Source organism: Pyrus communis, chromosome 10 (assembly GCF_963583255.1).
Source record: "Pyrus communis chromosome 10, drPyrComm1.1, whole genome shotgun sequence".
NCBI classification, from domain to species: domain Eukaryota; kingdom Viridiplantae; phylum Streptophyta; class Magnoliopsida; order Rosales; family Rosaceae; genus Pyrus; species Pyrus communis.
The window spans coordinates 7,834,012-7,852,201 of NC_084812.1; the positions used below are offsets into that span (position 1 = coordinate 7,834,012).

Genomic DNA, 18,190 nt, shown 5'->3' on the forward strand with positions numbered 1-18,190 from the left:
CGTCTTTCTCTTCTTCGTATTAATTTTGGTTTAATCTGATGACAAAGTGAGATTTTCTCAACAAGATTGAAGAGTCTTCTAATAAGTAGTTAATACAACATCAAATTTACAAATTAAAGGGGAGATAGATGGTTGAATTATTTATTAAATGTTGATTAATGTAATTAAATTTTTTATTAATGATACGTCATTCAGTTTGTAATTTAATTTAAAAAATTTAATTTTTTTACATTACGAACAAATAACATTTCTTACACAATTTTTACTGCTTCTCAAATTACAAAATAGGATTAAAAAGGGTAATTAGTTATCTTCAACTTGAACAATCTAAGGAATTTACCATTAGTTTTTTCTTTTAGAATACCTTTAATACATTTAATAGTTATCGCGATTTTCTATCAAATGAGACTTACACATCATAAAATAAGTAGATGAACATGTAATACTTAGGAAAATCTCTCACTAACGATAGTGAAGGTGCTTATTTATATAACTGAATTCGAATTTTGTTGTTGCTTGTGCTAGTAGTTTAAAGTGAAATATTCCTTTGTAAAGAATGTGTAAAGAAATTTGGTGAACTTGTTAAAATAAAATAAAATAAAATAAAATAAAATGTGGTGAAGGGTAAAAGTAGTGTAGTACAGAAGTTTACAAAACTCGACGATTCTAGTCTCTTCTAGACTCTTTCTTTTTTCTTTTGGAAGATGCACATGATATTGTAAGCTGGGCTGACTACGTAGAAGCCCAGTCAATTCTAACCTAGCCCATCAATGATTCAAGCATTCTCAGTCCAGCCCATCAATAATCTGTTTTTTAATTTTCTGGTCAATCCCATCAATAATTGCCTGGGTTTCTGCCCAAATGCCAAAGCTGGAATTAGGATAAATTTTTTTATATATTATTTTCTGTTGACAATAATTCAATTTACGAGGATAGGATCAAACTTGATTAATAGGCTGGACACGCTGTAGTGGCCAGTTGACCTAACTTACATACGCAAATTAGGGTTACAGTTTCAAATTCAATCCCCATACAATGCAGTGCGTAGGGCATCCTCCTAAATATTTTTTGTTGGTAGAGACGATGGATAAGCCACAAGGGATATTGTGTGTGTGTGTGTATACAGCAGAGTGGCAAACAGTACGAATCGCTTTTCCCATCACTAACATAGTTTCTCCTTATCCATGTTGAATCATTAACAGAAAAGGCCTACTTAAAACATGATCTTTAAACAGAACAAAATCATTGCTAGGTTTGCTACTTGAATTATCCAAGTGCTAAGGTCAGATTTCGCAGCGAGCTCGTTGAATTTGGGGATGCGTGTAACTTGAAAACCGAAGAAAGAAGGAAATGTTATGAGTAATGCTACACACACCAAAAAAAAATCTTGAAATTCTATATTCAAAATTGGTCGTGACAACATTTTATTTGTTTATATTTAGGAGATGTATTCAATTGGGAATTTGAGATATTTTAATGGATTTATAAATCCATGCATTTTTATGGAGTTTAACTGAATTGTAGAGATTTCATATAAAATTTTGATTCAATTCCCTCGAAATCTCATGGGGAGATGTGAGATTTGTGGATGCTTAAAATACACTACAAAATCTCTTCAATTCCCTCTAATTCCTTAACTTTTTCAAATTCTTTAAATTCTAATTCTAATTGAATACACCTGAAATGTTATAAACTTCTTTAAAATTCTAATTGAATACACCAGAATTTCTAAGGATTTTAATAAACTATCTTAAAATCTTGATTGAATACACATTGAATTTCAGAAAATCACTTAAAATCCTGATTGAATACCCCTAGATTCATTAAAAGAGTTAAAATCCCTCAAAATCTCAATTGAATACACTCCCTTAGATTCGTATCTTTTTTTTTTTTTTTTTTTTACTCTTAATTAGATTATTGAAAAATGAAAAGTTATGACAAGAACTCGAGTGTAGGTGCAACATCATGAGAGTGAGGTTTCTTCTGCGCCGTTTGACTAATTAGAGAAGAGGATAAAGACCAATTTCCTTTTCAGATAGCAATGGTTGATTCTCATTGGTGCCACTCAGCATGGTCTTTGTTAATATGGCATCTCTGAATCGGAATACGATCCCAATTGATTGTTATATCCAGAGGAGAGGAGAGCTGGTTTGCATTTGCTGGTGCCATCATAATATTCTTAAGGTATAATTGTTGTCCAAAAGGAAAGCTTTTTGGTCAACCACTATACTAAATTACTAATCGCTATCCATCTTCATCTTTCAATCTTTCCCACTCCTCTTTCTTGTATGTTGCAAAGTGGCTCGTTTAGTGTTACTTTCGCTCTTCAATCGACTAATTTTCATCTTTCTTGACCTCTTCATATGCAATGATCTATTTGTTTAGATTGCATTCGGAAAACGACTTTCCAAACCTCTCACATATGTCGCAAAGGAAATGTACTTGCGAACAATTTTGCTAATATGGGTTTGTAGAACCCCGACTACCAAGACTGAAACTTTCTAGTTCATTTTGAAAATCACTTCAACCCTTGAAAATAAAAATGTGATTGACCCTTTCATTTTTTGGGAATAATTAGCATAGATATAAATATACATCCTTTTGGCTTTTGGGACCGGCTTGGCAATGGTGATTATGTATTCAATTCAAAAATCAACATGGTTTTCACTGCACTAGATCATTTGATGGAACGTGGATGGTCTCACAGCTCGTGGTGATGGGGCTGCTGAATGTGACATTTTCTGAAACGGGGCCGGGAAATGGCAATAATTATTTTTGCTATACACTAATGACTAGATATAGTAAATAAAATATGGTAACTCATCATAAGGGTCCAATAGTTTCTACACTATGTACAACTCACTTGTGTTCATGAAATTTTGGCTGAACGTTGCAGACAAAGTTCCTATTCCACATAAACTAATCAGGCAAACTATTGGAGTAATAAATTTTAGGTGCTCTCTTAATTAGAGTTCGGAATCTAGGTTTCTTCCTATTCGTGTTTATAATGAAATTTATAAAGTCTAAGTAGTGAAAGAGGGTGACGTAATTTATAAGTTAAAATATCTTAATCAATTCGAATATGTTAAGGATTCATGAGTTACAACTTAGAAGAATGTTTTTTTTTTTTTTTTTTCTTTCAAACACGAGACTAAGTAGTGGTTTCGCCATCGCAATCCACTATTCCGGAGGAGGGGAAGGCTCACAGAACTTAATGTTGAATGTTACTTACTAGCACAGTAGTGCATACTATGCATCTGTTTATGTTACTTTTCCAATTCACCGGAAAGCCACTCTGCACTTTAGAATTTTCATCATAAGAATAGCTTGGCGGTAATTATTCCCAACTAGATAGTGTAATAATCAACTTGTACATGCTGAAATATGGCATGTTTCTATTGGCAATTGCATCAAATGTTGTGGAAAGGAGCTTTTTATGGCTAAGGTGCATTTGGATCCCACATAAAAAACATGTTAATCTATCTCAAGTGAAATTAATTGTTTTCTGTTTAATATTAATGCCTTCTAGAAATTACATGTGGATCATGCTATATTGCAAGGCTTTCCGTTTAGTGCCTTTTACACATTACATTGGTTGATGATTGATTAGTTAAAAGTGAAACACATTTTTACTAGTGTCCCATTCTAATTAGGTCCTACCAATTATGCATTATAATATGGTCGATTTTTGGTTGATTAGAGTAGATCCATCAAGCTAAAAGAGAGATATAACAATAGAGAATAGAAGATGATGTTGCATCATGTAAGTTAAAACAATTCTAGAAAGAGGTATTAGCAGAATAAAAGAAGAAAAAAACAATATGTTGTCCACATACCTTTTTGCAATTATAAAATTAAAGTTTAGGGAAAATTTGCCAATTATCAAAGTTTAGGGAGGTAATTGGTTAGAATTAAATTTTAGTAAGAAATTGACCAATTATAAAAGTTCACTAAGTAATTGGCTAAAATTAAAATTCATAGGGAAATTGACAACTCCTTACAAGTTTGATGGAGAAATCGACAACCTCTCTAGAAAAGGAAAAAAAAGAGAATATAAGTTTGGATACAATTCATACATATAATGAGAAAAATTTACAATATTTCAAAGAAAATGAATATTACGCCGCTTAGAGTTTTTAGATTCAACTAATGAATGTAAACAAATAAATAAAAAATTATAGAGATAAATATATTTGCTAAGTACCATCTAAAAATGGTCCACATCATGAAAAAGCCAGATCAAATTTTTTATTTGATTAGTTCATCCAACTCCATTATTTGTCGATAAGAACTCCAATATTTAAATATCAATGAATTGTAGTACAATGTTGAAAATATAAGCTGGAGTTTCTCGTGCCTAAAATTGGAAGTGTGTGGCAATACATATATAGGAGGGCATATGCATGTGAAGCTAAAAATAGAAAAGAGAGGCCAAAGGCCAATGAGGAACAAAGCATGGCCAACAGGTAACACGTTACACAGCGCATGCTGGACGGTCGACAACCCTTGGACCCACCATACCCACACCCAAGATACGAGATAAGATCCTTGCCGGAGATGTACTTTCATCGTATGAGGTCAAAAATCATTTTAAATTAAATTATTTAAAATTAAACATAAATAGTACCTGATGAAAACTGACCGAATGATGTATGATAAATAGACATGATTAAAGGATTCACGGGATCCTCACAAAGAGAATCCGACAAGAATATCTCCTAGGATACCACCATTCTTAATCTAATTAAGCTTCGACAAAATAATAAGAGTTAATAATATAATCACAATAATAATCTAATTAAGCTACTTGTTTGTAAGGAACGCATGTGAGGAACTGCAAGTTAATTAGATGTGTGACCTATCATATGGTCATATGCTTCGAAAGTGGTACATAATACATATACAAGCATGCAATGTAGCTGGTCTATTTCATGCATGGATTTACTCAACACTCAACAAGCATGGAGTGTGGGCATTCTTTTGGTTTGAATGTTTTTGTTAGTCTGCATTATTTATCACATTTCATAATAGTAGCTTAATGCTAAGTAAGTCAAAATTTTAAATTACATTTATAAATTATGTGATGTGTTATTAATAATAAATAAATACGTTAATTAATAAATAACAATTAAGTAATAATTAAATCACCAACAACTACGTTATAGGTTTACAAAATATGGTTTAAATAGATAGTCTCATTGGCACTTTAGGACTAAGATCTAATTGTATTTCTCTTCACTTATTGTTAATGCAGCTTTCGCAATTGATTTGTTAATGCAGCTTCGTTTTGGTGACTCTAACGCTGCAGCTTGCACTAGACCAGACATATATATTATTGTTCTTCTTAGTGGGTGTAAATGATTTGTATATTAACCATTTGTAATCTGGTTGATATACAGTATAAGGTGGGGGGAAATGCTACGGGTATTCTATGGCTTTTCATGAATTTCTGTCACCTTAAATTTTTGGCATAATATTTATGATATTGACACGAAAATTGATGTTAAATTATGAGATTACAAAAAGTCAATAAAAAGTCTCACTTTTGAGAGAGTCCCTTAGCATTTCCCATCATTAAGATGGAATCTTAATCAATTTTCTTGACATTATTATTATTTGTTAACAAAAGAAATAGATTGAATAAACTTCAACATTAGATCAAAGCATTTTTACTGTAAGCTGAAATGTTTTTCCATAATTTACAGTGGTCTTGTTCAAAATCAAAGATGAAAAATAAATTAGGAAATGATTTTCATACACTCATTTTATCTCCTCCATATTCTTGTTAATTTCTGTCTCCTTGATTCTCTTTTAAGTTATTCAATTCAAAGGTGAAAACCGAACATGGTGTGTAGGGTGAGAAAATGGGGTGTGCAAATCATTTTTCTAATATTTTTTTCTTTAATATAACGATATATTTAGAGTAAGTGGGTAAGAAAATAAATTAATATCGAATTCATCATTGACAAGATATGATCATAGAATTTCACTTATAAATAAAGAGGAATACCACTATGTTGTAGTACTAAATGACATAATTTTTCTAAATTAATTTATAGTATTCGTAGAGATGATGGTGTTCACTATCCATCAAGACCATTAATTGGTATTGTTTAACTTTTTCCTTTTGGGTTTAACCTCAATCAATTGAGTTGTTGATCAATTAAAAGCATTCTTTTATAATTGTGATGTGGGAAGGAATCGTAAGATATATAGGATATATACAGGGGAAATTATTGTGTAGTATTGGAATATTGTTATTGCACATAGATTAGAATCATAAATCTGTCTTCTCTCTATCGAATAACAGGTGATAAGCTAATTTTACTATGTAAATGCGTTTCAGTACCATATAATAATTTTTCATGAGATGTACACACAGTTACATATATAAAACCTTGTGAGTGTGAATGTGTGTTAAGGGTGTGGAAGAGAGAGAGAGAGAGAGAGAGAGAGAGAGAGAAACAAATACACTCATAAGCATATTTTTACAAAAATATATGTCTTAGGATCGACATTCATCAACCCTTATACATTTTATAATACCTACGTACGTACCAATAAAATTACCTTCTCCCATGTGTTATCCCTCTTGCTTCATTATTTTTCAAATATGCATATGTGTGTTAGGGGTGTGGAAGAGAGAGAGAGAGAGAGAGGGAAAGAAATACACTCATAAGCATATTTTTATAAAAATATATGTCTTAGGATCGACATTCATCAACCCTTATACCATTTATAATACCTACGTACGTACCAATAAAATTACGTTCTCCCATGTGTTATCCCTCTTGCTTCATTATTTTTCAAATATGCATATCCCAATATCACAGTCAGGAGTCGAATTTAGGAACCCATTTAACTTGTTTCCCAGTTGATCATCTTCATCCCTAGCACTACTACTCTGCAACAACAACAATGCCATATCTGATTCATCATTTGCACCAAAGCTTGCTTCTCCATCACCTTCATATCTCTCCTCTTGACTCAACTGTGAAGCCACAAACTTGTCCAGAGCCCTCCAGTCAGTAACCTTCTTGGCATCGTTGCACCCTCGAATACTTTGCTGGTCTTCTATTTCGATGTTATTCTCCGATATAAGAGACGTTGAGCTCGGCCGCTTTATTAAGGGAAGAGACGGGCTCTCAAGCTGAGGAAGCTGGACAAACGGATCAGAGTGCAGGAAGTTCAAACTGTCAGCTTCTGTCTCTTGCTTGCACATGAAATTCTGGCTTAAAAAGCTCTGGGGCTGCCTCGAGATCATATAATTGGTTGGATCAGCGACGGAAGTGAGACCGTTAAGTTCTTCATAGAAGTAGCTTGAGTCCCACCCTTCGATGCTTTTGTTTTGACTACTGGTTCTCTTCTTGAATGCTCTGCACACGACCCATCCTTCTTCCTGCAAAAACTTAACCAAGGTACTTATTTGTAAGTGGAAGGAGACAGAAATAATTAATTAATGTATTTCGATTATTTTAATTCTTAATCATTTTGTTGGTGGAAACTGGAAAGAGGTTGAGAGGGTCAATGTTCCTTTAGGAGAAAAGTGAAAATTTTCCCTTTCTACCTTTAATATACATGCATTTTCTTTAATTAGCTTTTGGAGTTTTCTTTCTGTTTGGTAGAGAGAGGTAGTAAGTTGATGTCAATCTAAAGGTAATGGCCATGCAATGGAACTTTGCTTTTTGACGAACTGAAAGCCACAGTTAGAAGATGAATTGGCAGAAAGCAAATTAATATATACGCGCTTTTGAAGGCTTTAACTTTTGACTTTGATGTGGCGTTGGTGGAAGTGAATGTGCATACATTAGTGTCTACGAGTTACGCATGCAAATTAAGTGAGATTGTTCTACTATTCCATTTAGAAAAACTGTTAGTTTCTGCTTTTTTTTAGATTTGCATTATATAGTCAATTGTGATGGATGTGAGACCCATACAAAAATCTACACTTCCAAATTATTATTGCACTTGTTTCTCCTTAAACTTCTGTACAAAAGAGCATTTATCTTAATATTGAAGGTCAACAATTCAAGCCACTGAGTAAAGTGATGAGTAGAAGTAGGCTAGATATTTTGAATTTTCAGAACTCAAAAAACCAAAAACAAAAACAAAAAGGTCAACAGTTTGAACATCAATCCTTCCTCCATTGACCTTTGTAACACAAAAGGGGAATAAAAATAAATTTGTAAAATAATTTATAGGTGTACGTTTGCTGTAAAAACGTTAATTAGGTCTCATATCAAGAAGTCATGGGAGGCTCCTATTATATCTTCCACGATCGAGCATGGAGAGAGAAAGTGTTGTTATTGACACTTTTGTCTATAAAGTGATGGTAACAGATAATCAACCAACGTATTAGCTAGGTCAACAAGTGACCTTGAATACAGCTTCAAGGTTTAGGTTTTACTCTACGTGTGTGTGTGTGTTTGTGTGTGTGTAGAGAGGGATGATGATGATGATGAGTTTCGATCACTTGCCTGCGGAGGTCCATTTTCGTCAGATTCGAGTCTGTATTCGTGCATGATCCAATCGCTCTTCTGTCCATTTGGAGCCCTTCCTTTGTAGAAGACAAGGGTTTTCCTCATCCCGATCAGTTTTGCCTTATCGTATACTGATTTGTCTCGACCCGTTGCTTTCCAAAACCCAGCCATGGTTGCTCTGTTGGTCCTTGTCCCAGTTGGATACTTCTTGTCTTTGTGGCTGAAGAAGTACCACTCGTTCTGCTCTTCATATCCGATTCGACATCTCTCTGTCCATTAATGCCAATAAGACCATCAAGATCCATGTTATGTGAAATAAATGTTGATTAATTAGAAATGTAATGCATCAAGTATTGTGGATTAGTATGTATTCGGAACCAACCATCAATCCCCAAAATAGCACACAAGGTTAGAGCTAGTATAAGGTCATATATACATATAAAAAAATTAAGAAACATCCACTTGATGAGAACCAAAAACCCTAATTATCATGATCCGGAAAATGATCAAGGTATGAAACCCTAACAGTACATGTACTATTAGAGTACGCGTGTAGTACCTTGAAGATCCCATGGTTCGATTCTGTAGAGATCAATGTCTCTGATGACATCAAGATCGATCTTCTGGGAGGCAACTTTCTTTCTAAGATAGTACCCGACGAGCTCTTCATCGGTCGGATGAAAGCGGAAACCGGGTGGGACAGTAGACTCGATTGACTCCATCATAGCGCAGCTGGTAGTTTGTAATGTTTACTACTGCATCAAATTCGTCACCACTGCCATTAGTAACCACCACCACACCAACTTAACCAATAGGCACTTATAAGTAGAGCTAGCTAGCTAGAGAAAATGAAAACTGGGAAGAAAACGTAAAAAAAGGCCAACACATAGCGTTAATTTGTTAAAAGGTAGGAAAAGAAGATAAAAATTGTAAATAAGAGGAATAATGTGGATTCTATGAATAAAAAGTGTTATCAGAGACAATCATCAGCTCATTTGGTGGTCAGCAAACCCCACCATTTCTGGTTTGATCAGGGAATTATAATTATAAGCGCGTGTTATAAACAAATTATTAAAAAAAACCTTAATTAGTTAATTAATTACCACAGAAACTGATGATCAGAGATTCAGAGACGATAAATTAATTTATTATTTTCCCTAGGTAAAAAGGAATCATGGAAAAGGAAATCATGAGAGTTTGGTTTTGATTAGAAAAACCAAGGGGAAGTTGGAGCTTGTTAATTTTTGTGCAGAGGGGAAAGGGGGCCTCTCAAGAAACGGACAAGTAGAGGTTTGTGCTAATGATGTTGTCTTGTGTTGGTGAATGGTAGAAATGATGCATCAGAACGGGGTTTTGTAGTATAATAACACTATTAATTTAATAATCAACTTTTGTAGACCCAAATATATATATAAACATACCCTATGTATCAAAACAAAATATAGTTTTTATTTTTTATTTTTTATTTTTTTTGTAAGTTGAGGTGTCTCTAAAGGTAAGGAAAGAAATTAACAAAAATTTAACTATGCTATAGTGTATGATATGCACCGAATAAATGAAACTTTACCTATGCAACCAAAGATTCAATGTTAAGACTCTATAATCGTGGATATTAGCGTATTGTATATATCGGTGCATTCTAAAAAATCTCAAAAATTAAGATAACATTCGAATTTGGGAATTGCAAAAAGGGAAAGGGAGGATGACGTGATCCCAGTTAAGCATGCGTTTCTCGAAAGGGAAAAGGGTTTGGAAGCCAAAAGATGGAGGACGATCAAGCCTGCTAAGAGAGAAAAGGATAAGAAAAAGAAAAAAAGAGAGAGACCACTCTCTGGTCTGAGTCTCTGAGTCTGAGACTGAAAGAGAGAGCTCATACTATAGAAACGGGGGAGTCTGACCCTCTTGTCTGTTTGTCGAGAATTTCCCTGGCAAATATCTGACCCCTTTTTCTTTGATAGACTAGTACTCAGCAAAAATGCTGCTGATCCATACCAGACATACAAAAGAAGAACAAATTAATTAAGACCATGCATGCATTTAAACAATCATTAGTGTTCTCTAGCTAATTAAACTTCATCAAGATGAGCTTACTCCATGTGTTTAATTAGTTAATCCTGACCTTAAACTCCAGGTCCGTATCTTCCTCTTCTTTTCCTCTCTTGCTTAGACTCTACAAGTTCTTACCAAATAGATAGATCATGAGTAAAATGCCACTTGATGGGGGCCTCTTTTAGGGACAAAGCTAGTGCTTAGAAATCAGTAGATCAGAATCATTTAATTTTTCATGATGAGAAATGATTCAGTTTTTCTCATCGGGTATGTGTAGAGACTAAGTCTTGACCTAATAACCAGCGTAATAGGTGTCGGGCAGAGGACTTGTTGCTCGAGTGGTGGAGATCGTATTTATCCCTAAATCCGAGATAAGAGATTCTTGAGATCGAATCCCTCTTCCTCTTTGGCCTCTGGAGTTCTTAACAAAAAAGAAAGGAAGAAGAGAATGAAAGATAAGTTTGTGAAACGATCAAGAAAAAACCCTAGCTATACATATAGCTGCTGGGGAATGGATCTTATATACATATATTTTTGTTTAGAAATTGGGATCAATGCATTTGAATAGATTGATGGATGAGAGGGAGAGAGAGGCCTTCTGTTGATCAGCTCCACCGTCTTAATTACCAAGAACAAACAGAGAAGAAGATCATATATATTCCTAAAAGTTTATTTAACTTGTTGAGAATGACTAATGAGACGCTGGCTATACGCTTTTTTGTATATGTTTAAGGAATTTTCCATGCAAACACAGACTAATTTAATGAAATAATCAATTAAACTTACCTGATCAACTTTTGGTGTTGGTGTAATTACTCGTTAAAAGACAGAAAGCAATGAAGAAGAAGAAGACAAATTCAAGTAGAAGTAGTAGAACTCCGTTGAACAACAGCAGAAAATAAATAAAATTTGAGAGAGAGAGAGAGAGAGAGAGAGAGATAGTGTTTTAAGAGAGAAATTCCGTTAGGAGGGGAGAGATGGAGACAATATAAAAGGGAAGGGGATGGACCGCTCGATTGCGCATGGGTTGATGGTTGTCCCCAGTACCTGATGTCAGTCGCCCTAGCTTCCTACAGAAACTGCCTTTTTCTTCTTTACTTTCTTTCCGTCCGTATTCTCCTCTCACCATATTTAATTAATTGACAAGCTAGCTTAGTTTCATGCCAAAGTTTAAAAAGGCAACTTTCCTTTGTTGAATTCTTAAACATTAGCCTTCATGCACGCGCTTACGTGCGTGTAGAAAATATTTTTTGAATCACAGCATGCAACTTGCGACTTATATGTTTTAAATGTATTTATATGCGTAAATTGACAAAAGGAAAGTCAAATATTTGAAGTAAATGAATAGTTTTAGATCATACTAGAAGAAATCCCTTATATACGAATTAAAGCAGTTGAATTCACATAATAAAATTGGTCTCTATAGAATTTACATTAAGAATAGAGAAAATAATATTTAATAAACAATTGATTGAATCATATTATTGCTAGTCTATTGTGAGGCTAGGCCCACCCCCTCCCTTAGTGTAGATAATATCGTTTATTTAAAAAAAAATCATTTGACAATTAATTTAATCACATTATTATCTGTGTGCGAAAGACCTTTTTTTTATAACTGGCATTACATGCATCTTAAGATGTTTTAAACGTGTTTAAAAATAGAGAAAATAATATTTAATAAATAACTGATTGAATCACATTATTGCTAGCCCATTGTGAGGCTAAGCCCACCCCCTTACCCTTAGTGTAAATAATATTGTTTGTAAAAAAAAGAAAAACAATCATTTAATAACTTATTTAATCACATTGTTATCCGCATGCAAATTTTTTTTTTTATAACCGGCATGACACGTCTCTTAAGATGTTTTGAACGTGTTTAAAAATAAAGAAATTGAATCACATTATTAATAGCTTATTGTGAGATACTAATTAAAAAACAAAGCACTAAAAAGTAAATTATTAAAGAAATACTATTAAAATGATGAAAATGCTCCTACCTTATTTGATGTATTATTTTGAAATGCCTTTGAAGTTTTTTGTTTTGGGGGCATTTTTGTCCAAATATTTTTTTTGAAGCATGGTGACACCAAATCACTATTCACCCTTTTCATTCTCTTTATATATAATAGATTTTTCTTGAACAGTTAGAAAAAGATTACAAAAAGATTAACAAGAAACGTCAACTTTTTTGGTATTAGAACAAGTTGTTTCCCGTGTGAAATCTGACAGCCACATGCGTTCCACATTACTCCATTTGTAATATCCACTTATTTTGCTTGAAAATTGTCACATATAATGGAGCGTGTTAAAAATAAATCTCACATTATGAGACAAGGGACCTTGCATGAACTAATTCCCAATACAAATCATAATGTTCCTTAACTATGACTTAAGAAAATTGCTAAACTAGTTACACGACTGGTTGTAATAGTGTGCCGTTCCAATATTTATAGCAAATAAGTGGCTGAACTTTTTGATATTTATAGATAGAAACTTATCAATTTTTTCTTTTCTTTCTAAATTTCTTTTATAATCCCTTTTAGTTTGGAACCATATGTTCACTTAATCAAGGTTATTTTTTCTAAAGTATCATTTTTTATCTCATTTTAGTTCATTTTGTTTTTGTTCAAGCGATAGTGAAATATTCATTTGATGCTATCACTGATTGGAGTAATCGATGTAGAAATTTCATGGTAAAAGCGGAGATCAATTCCTGCTTTTGAGTCCAATTTAGTGATGTGAGTCGAAGAAAATTGTACTTATTAAACTTTAAAATATATATTTCTCCAATATATTTGTTACACGACGAAACTATTTCACATATTTTTTTATTTTTTTAACAAAACATATTTTTTTAATTAAAATATTAAATAAATCAAAACATTTCAATCGTCAAAATTGAAACTACAAACCCTTTTTAAGTGTAAGGTCCTCGTAATTAACTACATGATATATACATGGTAGCTTGACCTCTTTTGTTTTGTTATATTGCATTTTTTCAGGCTTGGTTACTCAATAATTGTTCTTGTCGGCTCAGTCTGTAGATGAGCACTATGGATTTAGCTATAGTTAATTACAAATAAAACTCACTACTAATCACTCGTGAGGGTGCAATAATCATACTGTTAATTAATCTGGGTGCGAAGAATCGATCATGATCGGGGTGAGTTGTTGTGCTGTTGTTACTGTCCCGTTTTGTCGTGACTACTATCTTCCTCCTCATCTCATGGACCCCCCACGTACTCTGAAAGCTTCATGCTATCCTTCCATTGCTCTTCTTTTCTTCTTCTTCAACTTGTCGTAAAATATCTTACTTAATTTCGTTGTCAAAGTTCAAACATTCTGACTGACACGCTTGCCACGTTGGCTCTATTTTACAACCTCGCGCCATGTCTTGCCGCCAAAGGAACGAGACGTTTCGGCTCGGCTCCCATGACTTCGTAATCATACAGAGAAGCTGCATGCAAATTCACCAAAAACTCCTCAAGGCTCGAGTGTGAGTAATATTGGAAAGACGGTACTAGCATTCATTCTATTTATGTGCCGCACCTTATTAATTCAATTCTTGCTATTGACGCATTTTACAAAATTTATAATAAGAAAAATTCGGTTTCTTAATTATTATTTAAAGATTATTTGTAAAAAAGTTTCTTTGAATTAGAGATTGTTTAGACATATATATATATATATAGATGATTAAACGGTCTCCGATATAAAATATAATTTATAGAGATGATCTTTAAAAGAGAATTAAGGAAATGAATAGTTTTGATTATGAACTACTTTATATGACAAAAATACGTTAATCGCATGAGTGGACAAAGTGGTGCACTCCTGAGATCATGGATCGAGCCACCCTTGGCTCAAAGGGGGCGGATGCCCTCACTCATTTTTTTGGGTGGAAAAAATGCACATAATGCATATTGCAATCTCACGTGATAGAGTTGTTTGGGCTATGAAATTTTTGATAAATCGATTAAGAAATTGATTGGAGGATCAATGGATGAGTAATAACAGGTTATTTTTATAGAGATATTTGATGGTATTGGTAATTAAGAAAGTGTGTCAAGTGATATTGTAATATATTGTATAAAAAACCTTATCAGTTAGTATTTCAAGTGATATTGTAATATATTGTATAAAAAACCTTATCAGTTAGTATTATGTTTAGCAAATTCTTGAGCTTTTCAATTCGTGACTTTATTGTCTGAGGATGCCCTCATCAATATAGATATCTAGCTTTGTCTTTGCATGAGATGGATGAAAGTATTTTCCATATTCGAAGGGCATTTTGGTCTTTAAATTGGTATTTCACGGTCTTTAAATTGGTATTTCACTTCCATTTAGGGGTTGCAAATGATTTTATGTCTTTGTGGACAAGTATTTTGGAGAAGGAATTGAGTGGAAAAAGAAGAGAAAACGTATAGTGAGGAGAACAATCGAAGCAACCAAAGCGTGACACTGTCTGTGGACGGTGGATGAGTTTTAGGGTTTTTTTTTTGTTTGCACTACTTTACGTAGAAGATAAACAAAGCAAAGCAAACACACATAAATATATATATTCCAAAAGACTAAAGAGTAAAGACCAGCTGCTTTTGTTTACCCAAAAAAAAAAAAAAAGACCTTAGGTCCAACTGGGTCAAGTAAGTACCATTTTCGTGAAAAACTCAGATGTACTCGTAATTTTTGTAGATTCTTGATAGAATAATAATAGGGAGACTAAATTTAGAGGTTAAATTTGCAAAATATATTTAAGTAAACAACCAATCATCCTAACATTACCCTTCTTGATATATGTTCATAGTCTTTATTAATTAAAGCCTGTTAAAGTCAATAAATTAATTTTCTGGGTTGGTCAATTGTTCCGCGGGGGTGATCATTATCATGCGTGTTATATATATACGGTCTAATAAATTTGTATACGGGGCATCGATCCCATCTTGATCATCATAATCATCGTGTAGGTTAATTGTATGATTTGGTTAAGGCATTTGGAGAGTAAAATGATATGGAATGACAAAGATGCTTACGAGTACGGCAACTATATATATAGTATGTATATAAGGGACATTCTACAGTGCTAATTAAAATAAAGTGTACGTGGTATCCTTTGTGAATAAAATTACATTATAATCTCAAAAGTTTACTTCTAAATGTTACATAGTAATGGTGAACTATAGAATTAATGATGTTATTTATTATACTTATCAGCGTTGATTGGTACAAATTGAAAAATATTATAGTATACAATTATCCGTGGACGCTGTAAAATTACATATTGTCGTTATATTCACCTTAATTTCACACTTAATGATATTATAATATTACATTAATATTTAATGTAAGAATTACAAGGATTGTAAAATTACACTATATGATAATAGTAAGATTAACACAAAATGACACTGTCTCGATTATAACAAGATTGATTTTATCGTTTGTGAATGTCATATTACATCATATATATGTATTCAAACAATTAACAGGAACGTAGAAAACCAATATTCCCCAAAACGGCAGTAGGGAGAACGAGTTAGGATTCTGGAGTACGCCATCTAAAGATTTAAGCGGTCCTTGCAGTACTGTAGTGCATGCATGTTTAGTCACAATAATTTTGATAGTGTGAGAGCGAGGTGTGGATTCTAGAAAATGATCGGTTCAGTGCGGTATCTCCCATGGACCAAACAAGTACGTACGTGGTTTCATCTCCTTGTTTGTTGATCGAAATGTTAATTACTAATTGCTATCATTAGTTCATAACTAACAACAACTCATCATCGATGGTGTTCTTTCAAAGATACTTTGATCTTTGAGAATTTTTTATGGTCTAATTTGGACTACTTTCTGCCAGAAACATCGATTTTTCTGAGAATTAAAGTCACAATCTTATCCCACTAAATCCTTTTAGTTATTTATAGGTTTTTGTTACCGATGAAACTGGTTTCTAGAATCATCCGTTATAATTATATACACATATATGTAGTGCATGTGTTGAAAAAGCAAAATTGATCCGATTTATTAGTTATATTATAATATATATATATAGTGTTTTTTTCTTGACATGTTAAATAATCAAAATCGATTATGATTTCAGTATTTGATCATTGTATATGTTTAGGGAAACTTAATTCCAAAATATACTTGATCAATACGTGAAAAAGACTTCTGCAATTCAATGATTAATTTCAATACATCAATTTTGTGCATCTAAATAGCATTATTATTTCTATATAAATTTGAAATTGGAGCAACGTTATAGCGTGGAGCAACATTGCAGGCATATAACAGTTAAAAGGCCACACAGCGTGGTGTGTGTGTTGAAAACTTGATCACTTTTGATGCAAAATCAAGAATAATTTACTAAATAGGAACAAAACATGTTGCACGTTTGATGAGACTAAGAACAGATGGAAATCATTTGTTCTTCTATTTCTATAAGTTCGTACAAGGGAGAAAGGTGAGATAAGGCTACATGATAATTAGAGTATATATCATGTGTTGAAAGAGTAGAAATGAAAAAATATAAAGGAAAAAAGTTAACTTTTTTTTTTTTCAACTATTATTGTTTGCTGCAGGAAAAAGTGAATTCTGGATTTGGTGGCTGAGTTTATGATACTCAAATGCAATGAATTTGGCCAAGGAGAATAGTTGATCGGCTTTTTGCTCTTATAAACGGTTCACGTTTTATAGTATAGTGCAAATGTGAAAAAAATGTCTTACACCGGAAGTTATAAAAACGGTGCCTGTGATTATAAGAAGATTATTCACCTCATAGTAGCCGTGTTTTTACGGTTACTTCTTAACTTCCTTAAATTATACAGTATAGTAGAAGATGTGATCTGTCAGAGGGTAAATACGTAAATGTGAAAGAAAGGAAGTGGCAATTAGGGACACTAAAAATCCGAAGGGCAATCTTATACCTATTATATCAGCTCTAAATCAGTTGAAGGCTCAGAGCTGTGGCTCATTGAAGAAAATGAAGTGGAGGGTGGTGAATTGTGATATGGACGTGCAGTCCACGCAGGACGGTGATGGTCGGCCGTGGCCTCCAATCATGCGGCGGACCGCATCATTGAACACCCTGTGGTCCCCGGCATAACGTGGCTTTTCCGTCCCTAAATAACCCTTCCTCTCCATAGGTTCTTACTAGCTAGATGGGTCGGCGAGCGAACTTAAGAATCTCTCTCCCCATCTAGTGGTTGTATGATCAAACTGCTTGATAGTCGTTTACGCGTGTATAGTCGATAACTATTGATAGTCATTTATATGATTTGAGATATTGTCACGGTTGCATGGTTACCAAAAATAAGTGTATTTAATACATCTAGTTTACGAGGTATTGAATGCAATGGTAGCGCTATTGCGACATTATCCAAAGTCAATAGCCACTGTCATGTCGAAAGGTTAAACACATAATTGTATGTAACTTTTGAACGCCAACAAATATTACATCATGGTAGAAGTAAATTTCTCTTGTAGTTTATACGTGGTCTTACTTTCTATCATAAGGTGTTTTTCACACACTTTTTAAGCTTCTCATTCACTCCTCTTGATTTCTAGCCGTCGGATTCAATACATAAACGAATACAACGGTCAAGATAAAACAAGGTGTGTGAAAGGCTAAAAAAGATATGTTTTTATTGTTTCCCCTTCTATTTTAC

General features: G+C 33.4%; 1 protein-coding gene across 1 annotated transcript; it reads right to left on the reverse strand.

The window, feature by feature from the left end:
- Positions 1–6,654: 6,654 nt before the first annotated feature.
- LOC137748993 (NAC domain-containing protein 37-like) lies at positions 6,655–11,453 on the reverse strand. The gene is made up of 4 exons (XM_068489174.1): positions 11,316–11,453; positions 9,040–9,235; positions 8,478–8,749; positions 6,655–7,399 (listed from the first exon to the last, which is right to left on the reverse strand). Exons 2-4 carry the CDS (start codon positions 9,203–9,205, stop codon positions 6,800–6,802), a joined length of 1,038 nt encoding a protein of 345 aa, XP_068345275.1. The 5' UTR covers positions 9,206–9,235; positions 11,316–11,453; the 3' UTR covers positions 6,655–6,799.
- Between the last annotated feature and the right edge of the window lie 6,737 nt (positions 11,454–18,190).

What these genes read in the sequence shown, in the direction of transcription:
- LOC137748993 (XM_068489174.1), bottom strand. Translation starts at nt 9,205, where the DNA reads ATGATGGAGTCAATCGAGTCTACTGTCCCACCCGGTTTCCGCTTTCAT. An exon ending in CGAACCATGGGATCTTCAAG is followed by an intron (nt 8,750 to 9,039) that starts GTACTACACGCG and finishes ATTAATGGACAG; the next exon opens with AGAGATGTCGAATCGGATAT. An exon ending in ACGAAAATGGACCTCCGCAG is followed by an intron (nt 7,400 to 8,477) that starts GCAAGTGATCGA and finishes AAGTTTTTGCAG; the next exon opens with GAAGAAGGATGGGTCGTGTG.